The sequence below is a fragment of the Mus caroli genome, chromosome 5 (assembly GCF_900094665.2).
Source record: "Mus caroli chromosome 5, CAROLI_EIJ_v1.1, whole genome shotgun sequence".
Taxonomy (NCBI): domain Eukaryota; kingdom Metazoa; phylum Chordata; class Mammalia; order Rodentia; family Muridae; genus Mus; species Mus caroli.
In genome coordinates this window covers 114,430,811-114,453,427 of record NC_034574.1, presented here as the reverse complement: position 1 = coordinate 114,453,427, position 22,617 = coordinate 114,430,811, and the positions used below count along the sequence as shown (strand labels likewise).

Genomic DNA, 22,617 nt, shown 5'->3' with positions numbered 1-22,617 from the left:
ATGCCTGATTTACACATGGATGTTGGGGATCAGAACTCACACCCTCACCAAAGTGCTTTACACACTGAGCTGTCTTCCCCTGTACTAAAGTTTTATTTTTATAATAATATAGTCATGAAAACATTAGGCAGGACTTTCTTTTCCTGGAACGAGAGAAAGGATTTACTTTAGAAAACATGGTCTCAAATGAGGGCAAATGGAACCAAGACAAGTCATGGCATCTCACTACATAGCAAGTGAAAACCAGCAGGATAGAGTGGGTAAGCAGCCGGATTGGTCCCCAGGGCAGACCTTTTTCCTACTGGATCTGAGCCAGAGCCCTCCAGCATTCTCTACAACAGGGTCAAGGCTCTGTATCTCCCCTGTCTTCCTGTCCTCCCTTTTCCCTTAACCGTGCTACTGACAGCCATGAATATTAGGTCTGGCCCCTCAGTCCATCCTTGCCTCCCATCAGGTACTCACATGTTTGCTTCAAGTAGAAGGTCTAACAGCATCCGCTCAGTGCGTACTTGTGCAAAGTGGAGAGAATTATTCAGCCTGTTCCTAAAAGCGATAAACTCTGGGATCTTCTCAAATGCACCATATTTGTAAGCTTGAATAATGTATTCTGAGGTCTGAGGAGGAAAGACATCACCTTGGTATAAATACTCCCTTGGTCAGGCAATGTAAGCAAGCACCACTTGCCAGCAAGCTAACCATTCAAACTAGAAGCAAGGCTGGCCTAGTCAGTCTCTGGAGGTCTGGGCCACAGAGTGGTCCCAGGTATGGGGAACATTCCTTCTCTTTAATCTTTTTTTTTTTGATTTTTTCGAGACAGGGTTTCTCTGTATAGCCCTGGCTGTCCTGGAACTCACTCTGTACACCAGGCTGACCTCGAACTCAGAAATTCGCCTGCCTCTGCCTGCCGAGTGCTGGGATTAAAGGCGTGCGCCATCACTCCCGGCCCTTGTCTTTAATCTTGCAGCGGAGTCAATGTCTCCTTTACTACACAGCTAGCCCTGAGGCAGCCGTTACTATCTCCAGTCCTGACTTAGCAGTCATGTCTTTCAAGACCTAGAGGATCTTCTATCACAACAGCCAAGACTTTGGCAAATGTCATTCCAACAGGAATCTTACACCGTTTAGTCTGTGTCTAAGACAAACTGTGCTATATTCAAAGATTCTAAGGATGCCATACTCACACGACCATAGCCCACCCAAAATGAAACCACTCTCCTTCAGAAAGACACTGCTCCTAGGTGGGTACCAGACACAAGGTGATGGATGAGCCTTGCAGCAGGACAGAACACACCAAACAAGACACCAATAGGACTGTCATAATGAACGCTGAGGAAGCCATCAAGAACCAAGTTTCCTGAGCACACAAACTGCTCAGTTGCCCCAGACAAGCAAGTGAAGGGAGCGCTCCCAAGTGTACTGTGACTCAGATTAAAATTATCGGATGAGATGCTGCAGAGCAGAGCCAAGATAGAGAGTTCTACACAAAGTCCTGGCACAACACAAGCAAATCTCAGGGAAGAACATTTCAGAGTGGGCCCAGGCCACTAGGATCAGAAGATAGATCACCCCTTTGGGCCAAGGGAAGTAAGTATTTAGCTGAACGCTGATGTCTGCACAAAAGACACTTACTAGAAAAGCTAGTTTTTGCCTAGTTTTTGTTTCTTGCTCTGCCCCCATTTCCACTATGCCTGAGTAATTTGCCCAGGAGAAAAATAGGCCAATAGTCAACAACATACCCTCTGATACACAGCCTCGCAGGGTTCATTTCAAGCCGTGGGGCTGCGCCACAGGCGCTAAGTCAACTGCATTCGATGCGGCTTTTAAACCCCCAGGGGACACCTCGGTCAGCTGTTTGCCTGCAGTATCTGGAGAGATTAAAGACGGACGGACACAAGAAAATTAAAAAGATTATGTGTGATCCTGCGGGTGTAGGACTGACTGCCAGCTTGACTGAGGACACTGGCATGCCTCATCAAGAGGCCCACACTTAGTCAGACTTCTCTCCTATAGTCCCCAACTTAGAAGACACAGCAGGGCTAACTGCCAACCCTTGTAATGGGAGCTTACAGCTTGGAAACACTTCCAGCTAGCCAGGATGCAAACAAGACTTGGGTGGTTCTGGGCAGACTGCAGTTCCAACATGAGACAAGCCTTCCCTCAAGTGGGAGCTCAGTGTCTGAGCAGTCCACAGAACTTCACTTGAGAAAACAGACAACAGCTTTTACATGACAGAAACAAGGGAAAACCAGAAGAAAACTACAGTCTCAACACACCAGGAGTGGCTGCAGTTTTTGTGCATCTGCCTGAGATAGTCCTCTTCAAATGCCACATTATAGTGGCTCTGCAGGGCTAGTCAAGGGCCCAGGGAGCAGTAGCAGGAGGCTGAGAACATCCCTGCTGAAGCCTGGCACCTCATGGGACACAGCCAAACAAGCGGCCATAGGCACTCTAAAGACTGCTGACCAGAGCATGCATCCACACCTACTCCCGGTCAGACACCAGAAGAATCCCTAAAAATGAACCCTGAGTGCTATGAAAATTAGCAAAACACATAGGTATCAGACCTTAAATGATGGCCAATATGAATATCTAAAATAGAGATTTCAAAGAAAAAAATTTAAAATATCCTTATTATTTGTATTTATCCAATGTATGTTTGGGTGGATCCCCTGGACCTGGAGGTACAAATGGTCACGATCCACCAGACGTAGATTCAGGCCCTCTGCAAACCCAGTATGCTCTTAACCACTGCCCTATGTCTCTGTCCCCCAAAAGGGAGCATTTAAAACTACCTGACTTTTGGCAATGGTAAGACCTAACAGTGACACCTAACAAGACAGCAGGACCATCCAAGGGTAACTTTGAACCCCTAACAACAGCAGATTGCCTATTTAAGAAGTGCTTTGTTAAAGAACTAATTAGGAAGGGAAATAAATTAGTAGCCCAAGGGAAAAAGCATCTGGGGACCCCCAGAACAAGTGAAGGTTGCAGAAGACTATGCTTGGGCTTTACAGAGAGCTACCCCAACAGGCGCAGGGCTCCATTTCCTTACTATAGCTATGGGTATCAGCACTGCCTCTGGTCCTTACAGATGGTCTACTTGAGAATGGTTAAAGTAGCCCCAGTTAAACTCAAGGAGAGGATTATTATTCCCTGACTAGTAAACTGGTAATTTATCAGGCTCAGCATCATGTACATTTAACTACATTAGTGATTCCTGCCACAGGCAACATAGCAAAACATTGACTCCTCTGAGGCCAGGCAAGAAGACAGCACTTGGGGCTAGCCTCACCTACATTGCAAGACACTGTCTCAAATTTTAAGAGTATTCAATAAATTAAATGTCTTTAACCTCTTCTTATAAATACAGAAGAGTGAGAATAATGAAAGATGAGGAAGCAGTTCTTAAGTTAGTAAATCCCTCAGAAAGAGATGGCAAGCACACATTCCTGAATGTGCTGTGCGGTCACAGGTTTCTCTGTCAGCAGGGAGAAGGTCTGCACAGCTACCAATCCCCATAGGATAAGCAGACAGACAGCTGATGGAGTGGGCTGAGGCAGAGGCCAGCCTTCTCTAGGATCAAAGCTATCCTCAGCTGCTTCACACCTATGGCACAGAACACACACTGCTCAGACATGCGTCTGCCCTGCTTCTTTATTCTTTAACACATCTCTCAGGAAGCACGTGGAAGACAGACTTTAAAGGAAAGACCTCAAGACTCAAGAGTATTTGTCAAGATGAGTCACAGATGGCAACTTCCTCACCAAGCTCAAGGATGCTGAGAGACCAGGAAACTAGGAAGCTCCTGGCTAAGCCAGGCATGGCCAAACTCTAAGAAGTGAGGCTTAGCCACACATAGAAGAATAGCAGTAGTGGCCACTCTAAAGACTCACACCGTCTCTACATACTAGCTCCTGGTGTTGCTCCAGTTTTGCAAGACCATCAACTGAGACCATGTGGATTCCTGAAAGAACTTTAACCACGTGGGCCCAGGGAGCAGCAGGGATGACTACATGCAGATCCTCTTAGACTCCGCCCTGGGCAGCTCTAACAAACTGGCCCTTAAATGCAGTAGGGGCTGCTATTGGCCCAAACTTGGAGCCCCTTGCTCCAAGATTGGAAATCTTGGGAAGTCCCTGGATAGCATGTGAAACGCAAAGCTGAGGGACGTGAGATGTCTCAGTCTGTTAGTGCCCCGTTAGAAACGGACATTTCTAAGGATTCAATTATAGACATGAGCACTGAGCAAATTCAATACCTCTCCCTAGTGGTCTATGGGCACCTGCCAGTTAAAGAGCCAGGCGCCGGGGGCTCTGTGTTGTGACCCTAGGCGGTGCACTCTACACCAGGCAGTCAGCAGCAAGCCACGATACCAGTGGGTTTCACTTACATCTTTCTGGTTGGAGTGGAAAAACCTGAGTGCGAAGTTACAGGACTGGGAGGCAGCAGCGTACTGACCCAGGGATGCAGCATATCGGGTCAGAAGATAGCTAGGGAGGAAGAACAGAGAAAACATCAGTCACCTCCCTCTACTGTCAAATACTAGGCACCAAGTTACTATGGCAAAGAGAGAGTAGGCGAAAAAAAAAACAAAAACAAAAACCCCTGCCAGAAGGATCCTGCTCATGGGATCAAATTAAAAGAAAATCAAGAGAGCTCTTTCTTTACACCCTGATAATAACTAGAACGATCACGACATTCGCTTCCTCGATTCGAATAACTACATAGCATAGCCCAAACTCAGACTCAAAAGGAAGTCCTGGGTCAGTGGCAATAGAAGAAAGTCTGAAGGATTCACGCAGCAAAAGAGCACAAGCAGGCCTCGCACGATGGCCGGCACCATCTCTGGGGAAAGCATCTGACCCTTCTAATTAAAGCAGTCGGAGACACAAACCCTTGCGCTCTGGCTAGTGTTTGGAGCCCTGCACTGCTACAGTCTACACGAGTGACCTTCCTAGGCTCGACGAAGCTGCCTGCTCGGTACTCTGAGTGTATACTACCAACCCAATGGTGTCGTGCTGGATGTGCTTAGCATCGAGACTGGAGTAGAGATCCACCACTGGTTCAAATGCACCCAGCACGCAGTAGATCCGAACAAGTAGCAATTTGAACTGAGCATTGGATGGGCTATGGGTTAAGCCTTCTTCCAGCAGAGTCAGGGCCTGCCAGACTGCAGTCTCCTCACCTAGAATCAAAACACATTATCCACTCAGCTTTAAGAGCACGGAATTTCCTAACAACAATGAATCATGAATGAGTTTGGATGCATAAAAATTTTAGACACAGACTTGGGATCAAAAGAGGGAATTCCAGGCTGGAGAAATGGCTCAGTGGTTAAGAACACCGACTGCTCTTCCAAAGGTCCCGAGTTCAAATCCCAGCAACCACGTGGTGGCTCACGACCATCCATAATGAGATCTGATGCCCTCTTCTGGAGTGTCTGAAGACAGCTACAGTGTACTTACATATAATAAATAAATATATCTTAAAAAAAAAAAAAAAAAGAGGAATTCCCCTAAATACAAAGTCCTCGAGTAGTTACATCAGTGCTTAAATAGAGCTGTGCAAAAGTAATCCAGGATGTGTATATATTGGAAAGATAATCATGGATTCTCACAGAATCTCAGATTCGGAAAAGAGAAGGACTTTGAAGAACAAGAGGATGCTAGCTAGCCTTCCTCCTGAAGGGCTTTAACCACAAGACAGACCATACAAGATATATCATTTTATTCCTTATGTAACTGTACTAAAAATATCACATGATATTTAAAAGAAAAAAAACCTGCTATCAGGAGCAGAGAGATGGCTCAGCACATAAGGCCACCAAAGCCTGCAGTTGAGTCTGAGCCCTGGGTCCCACATGGTGATCTTTGTAACTCATGAGTGACGGCACACGTATCCACACATATATACACAAACATACAAAATGATATTTTAAAAAAGGAAGCTGGAGGATAGAGAGACGACTCAGAGGTTAAGAGCACTGGCTGCTCTTCCACAGGTCCTGAGTTCAATTCCCAGCACCCACATGGTGGCTCCCAACCATCTGTAATGGGATCTGATGGCTATTCTGTCATGAATGCATACATGCACATACACCACTCATATAGAGAAATAAGTAAATCTTCAAAAAGGGGGGGGGGATGTAAAAAGCTGGGCTGTAGTGGTCCCCATCTTTAATCCTAGCCCCCAGGAGGCAGAGGCAGAGGCAGGTACATCCCTGAGTTTCAGGCCAGCCTGGTCTACAGAGCAAGTTTCAGAGCCATGGCTACAAAGTGAGTGCCTGTCTCAAAAAACAATTTAAAAAAATCACTTATTACTATTTTTTTAAAGCTAAATAAAAAGGGCTTTTTTTTTTTGTTCTGTGGGGTTGCCCATCTGCTTTTGAATCAGTGTGGTTCTATTTTAACCCTAGATCTGTTTCACAGTGATTAGTTGTTAATCAAATACATTTAAAAACCAATCAGATAGCTGCTGATTGAGTCACACTCATCAGAAGGCAGGGACAGCTAGGCCTAAGGCCCCAATGCGTGGTCTGCACAGTGTGAGCCTCCACGTCCAGCAGGCTCAGGAGCTGACACAGATGTCCTACCTGCTTCTCTCCATACATCAATGAGCACATGAACAGCGAGCAGGCAGTAATAGTCTGAAAACTGCAACTCTGTCTTCAAACAAGAGCGCCCTGGGAGGGGAAAAACACACCTGGTTTTAATAGTTATTCAACAAGTACCGCTACAGGAAGCTCTTGTTTGCTTTTTAAAGAAGAAAAATGACAAGTAGGAAAGTGGGAATAGCAGGAGTACTGAAGACAAATATGAGCCTTAATAATAACTTGGGATGCAGAATGGGCATAGACTGCTTGCCGTTGTGTGCATGTAGACCTGGCCTCCATCCCTGCGAAGAAGGGAATGGATGGGGGAAAGAATGGGTGGGGTGGGTGAATGGATGGATGAGTGGATAGATGGACTGGGGGTGGGGGGGGACAACACAAACCAAAGGTTTAAAAGAAGCCACACTCAACTGGAACAGGAATCCAGGGGAGAAGGAACACATGCTAGCCACAATAGGATGATCTAAAGAAGTCTGAGGTGAAGGGAAAGAACCAGGGCCCAACCGCCCCTGCCAAGCAGTTCTGGACAGCAGTGCTCTTGAGACGCCTCTACCAAGCAGTGTGCATTAGCATTAGGTGCAGAGCAAACCCTGTCTGAAGCCCCTGCTTCTGCACTCAACATTTCCTTTACAGTATACACTATTCTGCTTCACACAGCCTTTATGAGGATATAAGATCACAGCTCCCAAGTGTGAAAATCCTCACAAATCATGAGCTCATCTAAGAGCCATGGTCTAGCCCAGCTGACGAGAGGAGCAGAAACCACCCAGCAGCAGCAGCAGCGGCGGCGGCGGCGGCGGCGGCGGCGGCGGCGGCGGCAGCAGGACTAAGAAAGCTGAGCAGTACTCACAAAGCAGGGGCACGCGATGAACACTACCTGACGTTTGCTACTCACCAAACTCCAGTCCGTGCTGGTACCTTAACATCAGTTCTTTGACCACATCCAGCTTCTGACTCTTATCCATGCTGTGGTACAAGCCAAGGAGCCGTGTCAGCTGCACAACACACAGATGCTGCTGCAGGCCTCGGATGTCGGCCGGCAGGGCAAGCTTATCCTCTGTCGGCGTCGATAATGGAACAACTCCAAGGAGCTGGTTAATGAACTGCAGATGGGATGAACAAAGGCCACACCATGCAAGCGCACTTAGGACACCTGAGAGACTCTGCGAGAGAACTGCTGAGCTGGGGAGATGGCCCAGCGGTTCTTAACCTTACATACTCTTAAAGAGCACTGTCTGCTCTCCCTGAGGTCCCAAGTTCAAACCCTAGCAACCATGTAGTGTCTTGCAATGATGATACAGGAATCTGATGCCATCTTCTGGCATGCAGGCATATGTGTAGATAGAGCACTCATATACAATAAAGTCTTTAAAAATAATTAAAAAAAAAAAAGGACTGCTGTACTGTGCATTCTCTACTACCAGCTGCTGTTCAACCCCTAGCTCACGCAGACCACGTGTAATGCTACATGCCTGGGGACATGAAAGCAAAAAGAAAACTAGAAGTTCAAGGTCATCCACTGCTATACAGACTAGACCACGAGAAATCCTTTTTGTCCACCCATTTTATTGTGGGTATTGGTGGGTGTTTGGCCTCATTTGTCTGTGCACTACTATGTGGAGCAGACGAGATGCTTCCATGAGCACTACAGATGCCCTAGGATTGGAGTTACAGAGAGCTGTGAGACACCATGTGGGTGTCAGGAATCAACCCTGGGTTTCTATGAACAGCCAGCACTCTTGATCACTGAGATCTCACTGAACATGGCTGCTCAGAAGGCAACGTTACACAGGCCCATCAGCAGCACAGGAAGGAGCAGGCCTCAGAGCAGCTGTGCCCCCCCACCCAGGACATCAGCACTGCTGGGCATGAGCCACTGCCGACCACTGCCCCTGCTGCTCAGCTCATGACCTGCTCACTAGTGCTTGAGTGATCTGTCCAGATGACCACCTGGACTCTCACTTTCATTTCCTCCAAAATAAAACTCTCCTTCTGGGGGATCCTGACTACTTCCTTTTTCTCTGAACCACGTCTTCCCTGCTCTACTTGCTCTTCTATAGGACAGCCATTCAGATACAGCCTTCCCAGACCAATCTTCCCACTCAACTATTTCTCTCTCGTGTAAACCTTCAAATGCTCCTAGAACCCTGACTCTTTCTGCATTTTACAATTTATCCCAGAGGCTGTATGTAGGTCTGAGTCCTGTACACAAGCATCCCAAGAAAAGTTCCACTAAGACAATGGAGAGAGTCTTTCAGAACCCCACTGACACAACGGGCTTCTCAGTGGATCTAGGACAAGGCTTGTGCCACACATGTGCCCTAGACAGTCACCCAAGTTCACTGAAGTGCTGCATCCTAGTGGATAAAGACATGGCAGTCCATTGCCCTCAGTTCCCTCGACCCTTGTGGGGTGAAAGGTCACACAGCATCAGCCTTGGCACGGGCAGCATGGCTTCCGGCACTCACTGGTTACTAGTGAGTAAGTTCCAGGCCCTATCGCTGCCCTGGTGCTCTGTCCCACTGCAGGCACACTGCTCTTCGGTTGGCAGAGGACTCCAAGGATAGCTCTGGAACATGCACTAAGCATCTTGAGTATGAAACAGTCTAGCGAAGAAGTTCTCAACCAGGGTTGTGACCCCTCTGTGAGGTGAACAATCTTTTCACAGGGGTCACGTATCAGATATCTTGTATACCATTATAATTCATAACAGTAGCAAAATTACAGTTATAAAGTAGCAACAAGATATTTTATGGTTGAGGATCACTACAACAGGAGGATCTCTATTAGAGGGTTGCAGCACTGGGAAGGTTAACAGCCGGTGGTTTAGAGCGCAGGGGGTATGTATGGATGGCTGTAGATGGCTGCCCTGCAGGTAAGGACACAAGCAGTCAAGGCTACAAAGTGCCAGCTTCTAGATGAGAAGTTGGCCAGGCTACACTGCTCACTCTGGATCTCAGCACTAAAAGGCTGAGGATACAGGGCCCCGGGTCATGTGATCCTAGCTCAGAAAAATAAAAATGAAATTCCTGTTGACAGGTGACAAATCTGAGCCAGCCCTACTGCTAGGGAGAAGTCGTGAGTGTGGCTCTCTGCTGGTTTTAGACCTGACTGACAGGATGTGACAATGCCAAGCACTATGGCCGTAGCTCAGTTACTGTACTGCCCACCCCTGAACTAGCATGCAAGCAGACACTTCAGGCACGAGCAGAACCAAGGGCCAGCCACGTACTTGTGTGCACTGGGCGGCAGGCAAGAGGTCAACGAACACCTTCAGGTCTGTGAAGCAGCATGGCTTATCCCCGAACTTCTTGAAATACTGGAACATTAACTCTTCTGGGTCACCTTAAAGAGGAGGACACTCAATTACCCACAGACTGAGGCAATGTCTAGAGTGACACACTTGATGGAAAAGGATCTATTTTATTTACTTTAACTTTGTCTGAAGCCAGAAACAGTGGCACACAACTTTAACCACAGCGCACCATCTCAAAAAATAAAATAAAAATTATAATAAAAGAAAAAAGTACGAGTTAGGAGGGCACACCTGTAGTTCCGGCATTCAGGAGGGAGAGGCAGATTAAAGTTCTCCTCAGTTACAGGGCACCTCCAGGCCACCCTCCCACCTCCTAAAAAGTAAAGCTACTCGAGGGAGCTCACACCAGAAAGGCGGAGTTCCAGGGCTGCTTGCGCTACTGAGTGAGATCCATTCTTTTTTTTTTTTTTTTAATTTTTAATATTTTTTTATTACATATTTTCTGAGATCCATTCTTAAAAAAGCAAAAGCAGAGAACATTCACACCGTCTGAGAAATTTAAAAATGGTGAGACTGGAATTTCTCTTTAAACTGGGTCAGCAAGGACCCAATGGACTAAACATTCAGGAATATAAAAAGCCAAGCCGACCATGGTCAGCAGATGGATCTTGTAAATCAACCATCTTTGGCAGCTATGTTCAGGTAATAAGCATATTAAGCATATTGATAATGAGGCCTGCACTCAAGATTTGGGGGTGGCCTCAGCTTCTCAGGGCTCACCACCACCTAAGGTTTCTTACCCAGCTTGTATTCATCATTACAGCCTTGGCTCCGCAAGCGCCTGATGAGCTCCAGCTTAGCTAGGTGTGGGCCTCGGACATGTCGAGAGCTTTGTGATGCCTCCGTTATCCTGTCCTCTATAAACTTCACAGCATCTTCTGCAGAGCAGTGTACTTCCCCTTCTAAGGAGCTGGGAGGAAACACAAGTCAGACTGATCTTAAGAAACAGCAGTATGCTATTATGAACAGCAGCAGCAACAGGCGAACAGTGGCGGCATATGTCACGCTGCAGCCCCTCCTGCAGGAAGCAGCAGGACACTGAGCAAAAAAAGCCAAGGACTGCCAGCACCAGAGGGAAGAGGCTGGGCTGACAGATCTCCGTGAGTTCTAAACCAGGCCAGTAAACAGAGTTCCAAGACAGTCAGAGCTACTTACACAGACCCTATCTCAAAGACACAAAAGAAAACTCAAGGGCCAGAAGTGTGGCTTAGCAAGACAGCATGTGCACCTGCCTCACATGCTCAGAGGGCTGGGCTTGTGTCTGTCCCAGCAGGGCTTTGGGTGGTAGTGGTGTAGCCCCAGGGAGCCAGCAGGTAAGAGCAAGCAGATGTGAGAAAGCCTGATCCCATAGGTAACGAGCTACAAAATCACACTTAACCTCGGTCCTGGATACTGAGGAAAGAAACCACTGTCAAAGCACCTGACGGAGGCTCTGCGCACCTGAGCTCCATGGTAGGACCCACAGGAAGAGGAGGAGGGACACACTCCACGAGGTCTGCTCTGACACATGTGGTGGCACACAAGTACACACACACACAAACAGGTAAGATAAAGCTTTTGTTTTGGTTTGGATTTTCCAGACAGGATTTCTGTGTCCCCCTGACTCTTCTGGAACTAGCTCTGTAGACCAGGCTGGCTTCATATTCTGAGATGCGTCTACTTCTGACTCCTGATTTCTAGGATTAAAGGTGTGTGCTCAACACCTGGCTAAATGAAGCTTTTTTGTTTTTGTGGTTTTTTTTGAGACAGCGTTTCTCTGTNTAGCCCTGGCTGTCCTGGAACTCACTCTATAGACCAGGCTGGCCTCGAACTCAGAAATCCGCCTGCCTCTGCCTCCCGAGTGCTGGGATTAAAGGCGTGTGCAACCACACCCAGCTATGAAGCTTTTCAAAATAACAAAACAAAAACTATTTTTTAAAGCTTCAACTTAAGGGCTGGAGAGATGGCTCAGCAGTTAAGAGCACTGACTGCGGGCTGGAGAGATGGCTCAGCGGTTAAGAGCACTGACTGTTCTTCCAAAGGTCCTGAGTTCAAATCCCAGCAACCACATGGTGGCTCACAACCATCCGTAAGGAAATCTGATGCCCTCTTCTGGAGTGTCTGAAGACAGCTACAGTGTACTTACATATAATAAATAAATAAATATTTAAAAAAAAAAAAAAAGAGCACTGACTGCTCTTCCAGAGGTTCTGAGTTCAATTTCCAGCAACCACACGGTGGCTCACAACCATCTGTAATGGGATCTGAAGCTCTCTTCTGGTGTGTCAGAAGACAGCTACTGTGTACTCACATAAATAAGTCTTTTACTTAGGGAAAAAATAAAAGATTCAATTCAAACTTGCTTAGTATTACCTATAAAAAAGGAGAAAGAAAAACTCTGTAATAACCCAATTACTATCATTAGCAGAGACATTGATGAATTATGAAATATCTGAGAGATTACTCTTGAGCCACTTAAAAAAAAAAAAGCAGATTTCCATCTAGCACTTATGAAAGAGCATCTTAGGGAAGAAGACACATCAGAATGCTTTCTCAAGCCGGGTGTGGTGGCGCACGCCTTTAATCCCAGCACTCGGGAGGCAGAGGCAGGCGGATTTCTGAGTCGAGGCCAGCCTGGTCTACAGAGCGAGTTAGTTCCAGGACAGCCAGGGCTATACGGAGAAACCCTGTCTTGAAAAACAAAAAAACAAAACAACAACAACAGAATGCCTTCTCTAATGGCACACAGCGCTAACCTAACAAACAACAAGAGCAAGTGGGAAAGCAAGGTACTGTCAGGATTTGTCACATTGGTAGGTCAAGTGAGACCAAGTGCCATATGGGGACTAAAAGGAGCCTTCCAGGGTGCATGCATTCATTACAGTAAAGGAGCCTTTCAGGATGTATGTGTTTATTACAGCAAAATAAAAAGGTTATTTTGAAAGGAATGTATTATTAGAAGATAAAGCATTGCTGGTGCACAAGGAAGTCCTTTTGCTCCATCACAGAGCACCACTATAATCCGGACATGCTGGTACATGCCTATAATCCCAGCACTCAGGCTAGGGCAAAACAGCAGCTCTGTGCTGGGGATACAGTTCAGTGCTGCAAAGGTTTGGCATAGGGTCAACTCCCAGTGCACAGAAAGAGGCACTGGAACTCCACAAAGAAAACAACCATCTGAGAACACAGGTTAAGAAACTCCACCCAAGGGGGCTGGTGATATGGTTCAGTGGGTAAGAGCACCCGACTGCTCTTCCGAAGGTCCGGAGTTCAAATCCCAGCAACCACATGGTGGCTCACAACCATCCGTAACGAGATCTGACTCCCTCTCTGGAATGTCTGAAGACAACTACAGTGTACTTAGATATAATAAATAAATAAATAAATAAATAATCTTTAAAAAAAAAAAGAAAGAAAGAAAGAAAGAAACTCCACCCAAGGTGTCATTCAATGAAAGCTGACCAAACCAACCCCTCTAAAATATAATGTGTGGGCGGGAGAGATAGCTCAGCAGTTACGAGCACTGGTTGCTCTTACAGGGGTTCAGTTCCCAGCACCCACATACTAGTTCACGCCTGTCAACAACTCTCATTTCAAAAGATCCAATGTCCTCTTCTGGCATCCTTGAACACCAGGCATAACATGGTGCATATATATATATATATATGCACACAAACGCTAGTAGAATAAATGACTCCTAAAATACAATAAACTATGCAGCATATATATCACTCCTTACTTAAAGAAAAATAAAAACATGAAGCTATGAAAGTGAGAAGGGTGACCACTTACTGTTCCCCCTCAGCAGGCGGCGTCCAGGCTTCCTCAATCAGTCGAAAGACAGAATCGAAATAAGTCAAATAGAACTGCCAGTCATCTGAGCTAAAATCAGATCAGATGATGCACAAAGGATTAAACCCACGTTGAAACAAAGCTGCCTGAGGAACCGTGACTGCAACTGAATTTCTAATCATGCCTTCCATGTACCCTCCCCCGCCCCCCAAGAAGGCAATGCAGAGACTGTGAGAGGCTGAGGCTTTTCAAGATAGTCAAAAACCTAATGAAACACTTCCCGGTGAACTCTAAGTAGAGGCTGGGGTGGAGGCCAGTGTGATACAGTGCTCATCCTCAAGACCCAACTCAGCCATCACTGCCAAGGCACCGTTAAACCTTACCCCAAAATAAATCACCTCTCACGACCCACGCCAGCATCAGTCTAGAAGCCCAGAAGCCTTCACAGGCTCATGGCTCTCGAGCAGTGGCACCGACTCACTTTTTCAGCAGGAGGCGTCGGGAAAGGGCGTTGCACTCCGGCCACTTGCTCAGCTTCTTGTACATGGCCATGCATTTGTTTTCCCGACTCTGAATTTCACTTGTCAACTTCTCTAAAATCAAAAATATAAAAGGTGGTGGGTTGGTTTCATGTCTCAGAATAAAATCCAATCATAGGAAAGACAACATTGCGTTACCCTGCTCCTGCGAGAAAATAAACTCACTGCAGAACACATACTACTTACTATCCTACAAAACCAGCTTCCTAATACAAAACTACTCTCTGGCAAGGAATTTTGGTAATTATTGATGATTCATACTGGGCTTCGGGGTGTGTGTGTGTGTGTGTGTGTGTGTGTGTGTACTCAATCAGGACTGGGAGGCTCAAGTGACACATCTCTGAAGCACTGATGAGGATTAAACTGAAATGAGTTAAGAATGATGAGGTTTTAAAGCAGAAGTCAAAAACTGCTTAGAAGAGTTTAAAGGTAGAGATGTAGCAAGTACATCATCAATGTAGCTCAAAACAGAGACAGACCTGCGTCTCTCTAAAGAAGGTGGAGGCAGATGACACGTCATTCCAGAGGGCTGCCCTTGAAGAGGACCAGTGTTCAGTTCGCAGCACCCACACTACAGGTCATCACTACTGTGACTAACTCCAGTTCTAGGGAATCGGATGCTCTCTTCTGGCCTACGTGGTAACTATACACTCATGATGCAGACATGCATTCAGACAAAACACACATCATGTAGAAGTAAAATGTTTGAAAGACAGAGAAACTCCCTTTTAGGAAATAATAAGATAATTTGGCGCAGGTGTGACGGTCAATGCCTATCTGGAAGCTCACAAGACAGCAGCCAGGGTAGGCTGGAGGCTATTGTGACCCATATAATCAATTCCAGACCTGTCAGACCTACTTGCACAAGACTCTGTCTCCAAAATCCAAAAAGGATAGCTTTGCCAGGACTAATAACTCTGGCCTGTAATTCCAATACTTAGGAGACTGAGGCAAAGGGTTACTATCTGAGGCCAGCCGGAGCTACATGGGATTTTTTTTCTCTTTTTTGGTTTTTCGAGACAGGGTTTCTCTGTGTAGCCCTGGCTGTCCTGGAACTCACTTTGTAGACCAGGCTGGCCTTGAACTCAGAAATCCACCTGCCTCTGCCCCCCAAGTGCTGGGATTAAAGGCGTGCACCACCATGCCCAGCATTTTTTTTTTAACCACAAATAATTTTCATTTTCAAATTGTTTTTCTTTATACCACCAACAAACACCATCTCTCTGGCTTCTAATTATGCCAGAAACCTTTTTGCTTTTATTTTTTTTAATGATGTATTTATTTACTATATGTAAGTACACTGTAGCTGTCTTCAGACACCCCAGAAAAGGGAGTCAGATCTCATTATGGGTGGTTGTGAGCCACCATGTGGTTGCTGGGATTTGAACTCAGGATCTTCGGAGGAAGAGCAATCGGTGCTCTTACCCGCTGAGCCATATCACCAGCCCCAATTTTCATTTTCAAATTAAAGACAAAATAGAAAACTTTATAAATTACCTCCTAATTTTCCTCTAATGACATCCAGGGCTTCCTGGTACTTTCCCAAGCGCTCCAGGATCATGTAATAAAGTTCAACCTTGCAGAAGACACAAACAGTTACAATTATTTAACGTTCAGAACCATGGCAAGACTTCCCTTTGCACACAAACCCTGGCGGGGGCACTTGCTAGAGATAGCTTGGCTTCACTGTGCCTGAGCTGAGGCTGCCCAGTACTGTCTACCGGAGGCCCCTATGGGGTCACAGCTAAGCAGCAGACACTGGGGAATGGAGGACGGTGTACTCACCTCAGCTTCAGCCTCTATCTTGTCCTCCTTCACCATCTTCTCTACCATTCTCTCCGCCAGGGGCAGAAACATGGTTTTGGAGAGGTTTTCATCCCGTGCAGATATAGACTGTGAGAGGAAAGATACGGGTTTTGCTTTGATCTCTCTCCTGCTTGCTCTGATCATGTCACCATGCAGAGAACCATTGTGCCCTGTGACTCTGTCCTGTTTACTGAGTACATATCCGGTTTAATCTGGATCCACCACTTGGATACGCTACATAGTAGCTACCTTTGCATCCCACAAATCCTACAATCCCAGCTTCCACTCTAAGACCTAGAGCTTTGACAGGCTAATCTGACATTCATCTACAACCATTCAAAAAGGGATGAGTGTCCGCTGGGTATGACATACATTTCCCAAGTACCAAGAAGGAAGCCGTTCCACAGCTAGAAGAATTACTGTATAGCTGCCATTTTAAAGCCAGGACCACTGTTAACCCTGCAGTGCAGATTCTGCTCAGGGCTCATTACCCTGAGGAAACAACCTTACAAGTTAAATGCACATTCACTTTGCAGATAAAGAAACTAGGAGAAGGTGATTCACTCCCCTAGTAGCTGGATGGTATGTGCTGAAGCCCCACAAACGTGAAAGTCATTCTGACTCCGGACCATGGTCTGTCAGGCCGTTTTTTGTCTTCTCAGACACAGTCTCACTTGAACCCTAGTTCTACCTCAAACTCCAGACCCTCCTGCTGTGCTGGGGGTCCCAGGTGTGTGTCACCATACCCAAGTCTATTACGGGTTATCTTGGCCACAGCCACCCACCCCCTTTCTCCTCACAGGGGCTCACTGTGATTCACACACATGTCCCGTTCTGTAAAACAGGAAACTGAGGCTCAGAAGTAACAGACACAAGCCAGCTGTGGGGCTGCACATCTGTAGTCCTCCACTGTCACATACTGAATTGGGAGGCAGCCTGGGATGAACTGATGAATAACTGAGAGAATCCCAGCAACTAGGCATCGTGGCCACCCCAAAATCAAGACGGGGAAGCAGCAGGAGCTTGAGTTTGAGGTCACCTAGGTTACATAGCAAGTACAAGGAGATACTCTGCCTCAAAGCAAGACAGAAACACTAAATAAAGGAAGTTGAAAAACTGTCTCAGTGGTCAAGAGAGCCAGCTGCTCTTCCAGAGGACCTGGGTTTGATCCCAGCACCCACATGGTGGCTCACAAATGTCTGTCACTCCAGCTCCAGGGGATGAGATCCCCACTTCTAGCTCCAGCAGCCACCAGGCTCACACATGGTACAGGAAAAATATCTAGGCACATACAATACAAATTAAACAGAGACTACCAAACACTACCAACAGGTGATTTGTAAAGACCCTCCTGACACTGGTACAATGTGTTACTCAAATTCAAAGTTCATTACAAACAATGATGGTAAAGACAGGCCTGGACCCCACCCTGAGCTGAATACTTACTTGCATGATCAAGCTCATCACCGACCAAAAGTAGTAAGGGTTTTTGGGGACAATCTTATACAGAGCCATGCCAGCCTGAAAGACAGAGAGCTTGATTTAGAAAACATCAACTGGAGAACGACGAATAAACTGGGAAGAAAACAGAAATAAATCTGAATGTGCGGCACATTCCCGAGGAGACCAGCAACACAGTTACGTACCCCAGTTGGTGGCAGTACCCAGTAACCTCCTCATAACAGAAACACAAGGAAATAAATGCCAAGTGACAGCTCAACCTTTGAACCCTTGTTCTAAAGGGCAAGTCCAAAACTCATCCCAAAATAGTCCTAGGAAGACCACCAAAACCCACAGAACCTGACTGTGTCAGTTGATGTGATCTTCAGGCTGTGGGTGGAATTCAGTTGGCAGTGTTTGCCCACCATGCATAAAGCCCCAGGTTCAATGCCCAACACTGCACAACCAGACACAGGCTCATGGACAAATGCTGCTAGTCTCAGGTACTTGGGAGACAGAGGCAGGGCAAGATCATAGTCAGCTGTGTAGGGAATTTGAAGCCAACTTGGGCTGAGGCTCTGTCAGAGCAAACAAGCCACAGCAGCAACCCTCACTGAAGTCAACATTGAAGCAAACACAGCAAAGAAGGTAAGCCAGATAGAGGCTGAGCTCAAGTTTTTAGTTCCTTCCAAGCTACCAATAGTTACAGCCAAGCCCATCAACCAGGCACGGTGAGGCAAGCCTGGAATGAGCAAGCCTCCCAGAACCTGAGATGCAGAGACAGAGGATCAAGGCCAGAATAGAGAGATGACTGAGTGTAAGAGCACCACTAATGACTGCTCTTCCAGAAGTCCTAAGTTCAATTCCCAGCAGCCATATGGTGGCTCACAACCATCTGTAATGGGGTCTGATGCCCTCTAATAAATAACTCTTAAAAAAAAAAAAAAGTTCAAGGCCAAGACAATAATTTTAAGGTCTCCTTAGCTACAGAATAAGCGTGCTACTTAAGACTCTACTTAAAAAAAACAACGGGGCCAGGCAGTTGTGGGGCACACCTTTAATCCCAGCACTCGGGAGGCAGAGGCAGGCGGATTTCTGAGTTCGAGGCCAGCCTGGTCTACAGAGTGAGTTCCAGAACAGCCAGGGCCACACAGAGAACCCCTGCCTTGAAAAACCAAAAACAAACAAACAAACCACCACCAACAACAAAAACTAAATGGAAAAATTAACCCCTTTGTTGTGTTTATACAACATTCCCACACTTCGGAGCTGGTGCACAGAAACAGAGGTAACTAGAATGAGTCAAGCATACTTGAGATTAAATAAATTGCTGTCCACAAATCCCTTAAAACTCAAAGAAAAGAACCCTTGCCAGGTATGAGCAAAATCCAGCACAAAGGAGAGAAGGCAAAATGTAAACTACACAAACGATTCTTCATGCGGGGATGGTGTGTGACCATGCAGATAAGGGCAGAAGTGTGCATATGTAGAGGCCAGTGGGCAACATCGGGCTCATTCCTTAGGAGCTGCCCACCTTGCTTTTTGAGACTGTGTCCTCACAGGGACTGGGGCTTGTCATAAGCTGGGTTGACTAGCCTGAAAGCACCAAGGACTATCTCCCTCCTCGGCACTGGGGTTAGGAGCAAGCTACCACAGTGATGGGTGTTTTGTTTTATTCTGAACCTGAGTACTGGAAATCAAACTCAGGCCTCATGTGTACACTGCAAGCATTTTGCCAACTAAGTTATCTATCAATCCCTAGATTCTTCTCCGGGCCCAGCTTATCATGCAGCCGAAGCTTGCTGTGGAGCTGAGAAAAACTCCACACTCTTGATTCTCCTGAACTCATCTCCCAGGTGCACAACACACCCAACAAGTTAAAATTTACTCAGCCAGCAACAAAAAAGTATACAGCTCAGGGACTAAGACTGCATACCATAGGGCTGGACAGATGACTCAGCCATTATGAGCACTGGCCGCTCTTCCAGAAGACCCAGGTTTGGTTTCCAGCACCCACACGGCTGCTTACAACCTTTCATAATCATAGGAAATGATTATGGAATCTGTTCACAGACATACATGCAGCACGCAGCAACACACACACACAGATAAATAAACATAAAAGGAGCTGGAGAGATGGTTCAGGTTAAGAGCATGCACTGCTCTTCCAGAAGGCCTGAGTTTGATCCCAACAACCATGTCAGGCAGGGCACAGTTCCTCCAGTGCAGGGGATCTGATGCCTCCTGTACCTACATGAGCATAAGCATACACAAGCAAGTACATACACTTAATGAAAGTAACAATGTACAGATAAAACACATGCTAGGTGATTCCAAGAAAGGCGAGATACACAGGCTGTCCTCCCCTCTTTAAGAGAAAATGGGGAAGTATTACAATGAAATGCCCTGGAAAATACCATCTCAGATGGACCTCACAGGACAAAGCAAAGCTTTAGACCAGGCTGAAGATATTTATGATACACAAGCAGGTGAGAAAGTCAACCAGTTCTCAGGAGGGAAACTTAGTCTCAACAAAATCAGGGAAACCGAGTCATGGGGCTGGAGACATGGCTCAGTGGTTAAGAGCTGTCTTTCTGATAGACCAAGAAGGCTGGAGACAGCTTAGCAGAACACTGGTCTAACAACCAGAAAGCCCTGGATCCAATCTCTAGAATTACCAAAGAAAGAGAAGCCAAAAGCTAGGCATTGTAGGAAGAGTACATGCCCAGTATTTGCAAAGCCCTACGTTCAATCTCAGCAGCAAAAATGTAAGGAAAGAAAACAATTTCATGGGGAAGAAACACAACTATTTTGCCTGTAAAGTCTTCAAAAAAGAATCTAAAAGAGATGGAAAAATTATATTTATAAGTCTGTGTCTTTACAGGACTGCAAAGAGGCAAGGAAACCAAAGAGGTGAGGGAAACTGCACCAGGATAGAGCATGGTGGACAGAGGCCCTGATGCACATTGGAAGGAGAACCAGGGCAGGCAGGAGACAGCAGACACCCAGTGTGAGGCAGATAGCAAGGAGCTCCCATGCCTAACATTAGGGCATATGCACTCTAGAGGAATGGTGAAGACTGTTAGAAAGCCAGTTTTATATATAATTTAAGGGAAATTTATAAGAGAAATTAAGACATCTTGATTACTATAAATATAAAAATTGCCGGGCAGTGGTAGCGCACACCTTTAATCCCAGCACTTGGGAGGCAGAGGCAGGCGGATTTCTGAGTTCGAGGCCAGCCTGGGCTGCAGAGTGAGTTCTAGCACACTGAGAGCAACACTGAGACCCTATCTCTAAGTAAATAAATACAGACCTTTAAAGAACTAAGTGTGCAAGTGGAGCCTTACTTCTTACTTCTCGTCACCATGTTTCACACTTGGGGCTAGAACCTTCACTGTGAAGACTTTAGGGAGGGAGGAGTTTGTGACACAGCCTAAATCAACAATGAATATGCAGTATTATCTGGAGGTTCTGGAGGCCTTTCCCATTGAGAAGAACCTTAACTCCATTAGTGCTATGCTACAGACATGTGTCTAACAGCCTTAAAGGAAATATACCCAGAAGAAACTGTGCTGGGATCCATACAGACCGGGTCCAACACAGTGCAGCTGGAATGCAGTCCCAGCACCTGACAGGTGGAGGCAGGAGCAGCAGCCCTTCGGGGACACTTGACTACACAGCAAGCCGGAGGTCAGCCTGGGAAATGAAATCTGCTCTCAAAAAAAATCACGGGGAGAAAAATGTGTATGTATGTGTTACTGCTGCTAATTAAAGACTATTTCCATTCCATACTAAAGGGAAGCCATAGACAGGGCTGGAGCGACTGCTCATCAGCTAACAATATATGCTCCTCCTTCAGGCGTACAAGCCCCAGCACCCACATCAGGAGGCCCAGCATCTCCTCCATTTCAGTTCCAAGGGAGCTAAGGCCTTTGGTTTCAGAGGAAATTAGCACTCATGTGCATATACCCACACAGACACACAGATAAATAAAAATGCCCAAGGAGATAAGAATAGGGGGTCAGACCCCCTGGACCTGCAGTTATAAATGGTTGTGAAATACCATGTGTTGGGAACTAAAGCTGTGTCTTCTGGAAGAACAGAAAAAAACTACAAAAAATTCTTATACTGGAAAAATTTATAGGAATATACACATTGACCCTGAGGGAGGATTGTACTACTTCAGTTTCTTTACCCTACCTGACTTCCTATTGCTACAATGTGATACTACGGCAAAGAACAAGTTAAAACAAAAACTCAAATTTAAAAAGAGGTGTGTCATACACACCTACCCAGCACTCAGCAGGCAGAAACAGAACCTTTGTAACACACACTTACAATCCCAGCTACTCAGGAAGTTGGAGGCAGGAGTATATCAAGTTGAAGGTCTTCTTGGGCAAGAAAGGGTCTTTCTCTAGTACAAGCTGGCGCTCTATCTTGCCTTCACCTCTAGAGTGCTGGGATCACAGGCGCGCACGACCACACCAGCTCATCCTCTGCTGGACCAAGAGCTTTGTGCACACCAGGCAAGCACTTCACTGACTGAGCCACATCCCCAGCCCTAACACAATTTCTTTTTTTTAAGTATTTATTGATTGATTGATTGATTGTACGTAAGTACACTGTAGCTGTCTTCAGACACACCAGAAGAGGGCATCAGATCCCAGTACAGATGGTTGTGAGCCACCATGTGGTTGCTGGGAATTGAACTCAGGACCTCTGGAAGAGCACTCAGTGCTCTTAACCGCTGAGCCATCTCTCCAGGCCCCAATGCAATTTCTAAAGGTCTGAGAACATAGCCAGCATGCATTCCCTGGTTTAACACGCCAACCCCCGAAACAGTAATACATAAATATTAGCATAACATAGCTACTTCGCTTCAGAACACAGGTTTCATTTTTCTAGAATATCAGCTTTATTCAGAAGCCAGTTCAAACCTGTGCCCAAAAAAGACTTCATCAAATGTACACAAAGAATTCCTCGCCAGGAGTGGTGGAGCACGCTTTTAATCCCAGCACTTAGGGAGGCAGAGGTAAGTGGATCTCTGAGTTCGAGGCCAGGCTGGTCTACAAAGTGAGTTCCAGGACAACCAGGGCTACACAGAGAAACCCTGTCTTGAAAAACTAAAA

At 46.3% G+C, this 22,617-nt stretch overlaps 1 protein-coding gene across 1 annotated transcript in view; it reads right to left on the bottom strand.

Moving 5' to 3' along the window:
• Positions 1–22,617, bottom strand: part of Naa25 (N(alpha)-acetyltransferase 25, NatB auxiliary subunit) — a 46,292-nt gene that overhangs the window by 11,184 nt on the left and 12,491 nt on the right. The window contains exons 5-16 of the mRNA XM_021161999.2: positions 17,492–17,566; positions 16,025–16,132; positions 15,737–15,815; positions 14,182–14,293; positions 13,701–13,790; positions 10,667–10,836; positions 9,843–9,955; positions 7,506–7,713; positions 6,593–6,682; positions 5,005–5,185; positions 4,391–4,490; positions 463–614 (exon numbers count right to left, since the gene is read on the bottom strand). Of these exons, the coding sequence (XP_021017658.1) occupies positions 463–614; positions 4,391–4,490; positions 5,005–5,185; positions 6,593–6,682; positions 7,506–7,713; positions 9,843–9,955; positions 10,667–10,836; positions 13,701–13,790; positions 14,182–14,293; positions 15,737–15,815; positions 16,025–16,132; positions 17,492–17,566 (1,478 nt within the window). The remainder of the gene's footprint in view (positions 1–462; positions 615–4,390; positions 4,491–5,004; positions 5,186–6,592; positions 6,683–7,505; positions 7,714–9,842; positions 9,956–10,666; positions 10,837–13,700; positions 13,791–14,181; positions 14,294–15,736; positions 15,816–16,024; positions 16,133–17,491; positions 17,567–22,617) is intronic.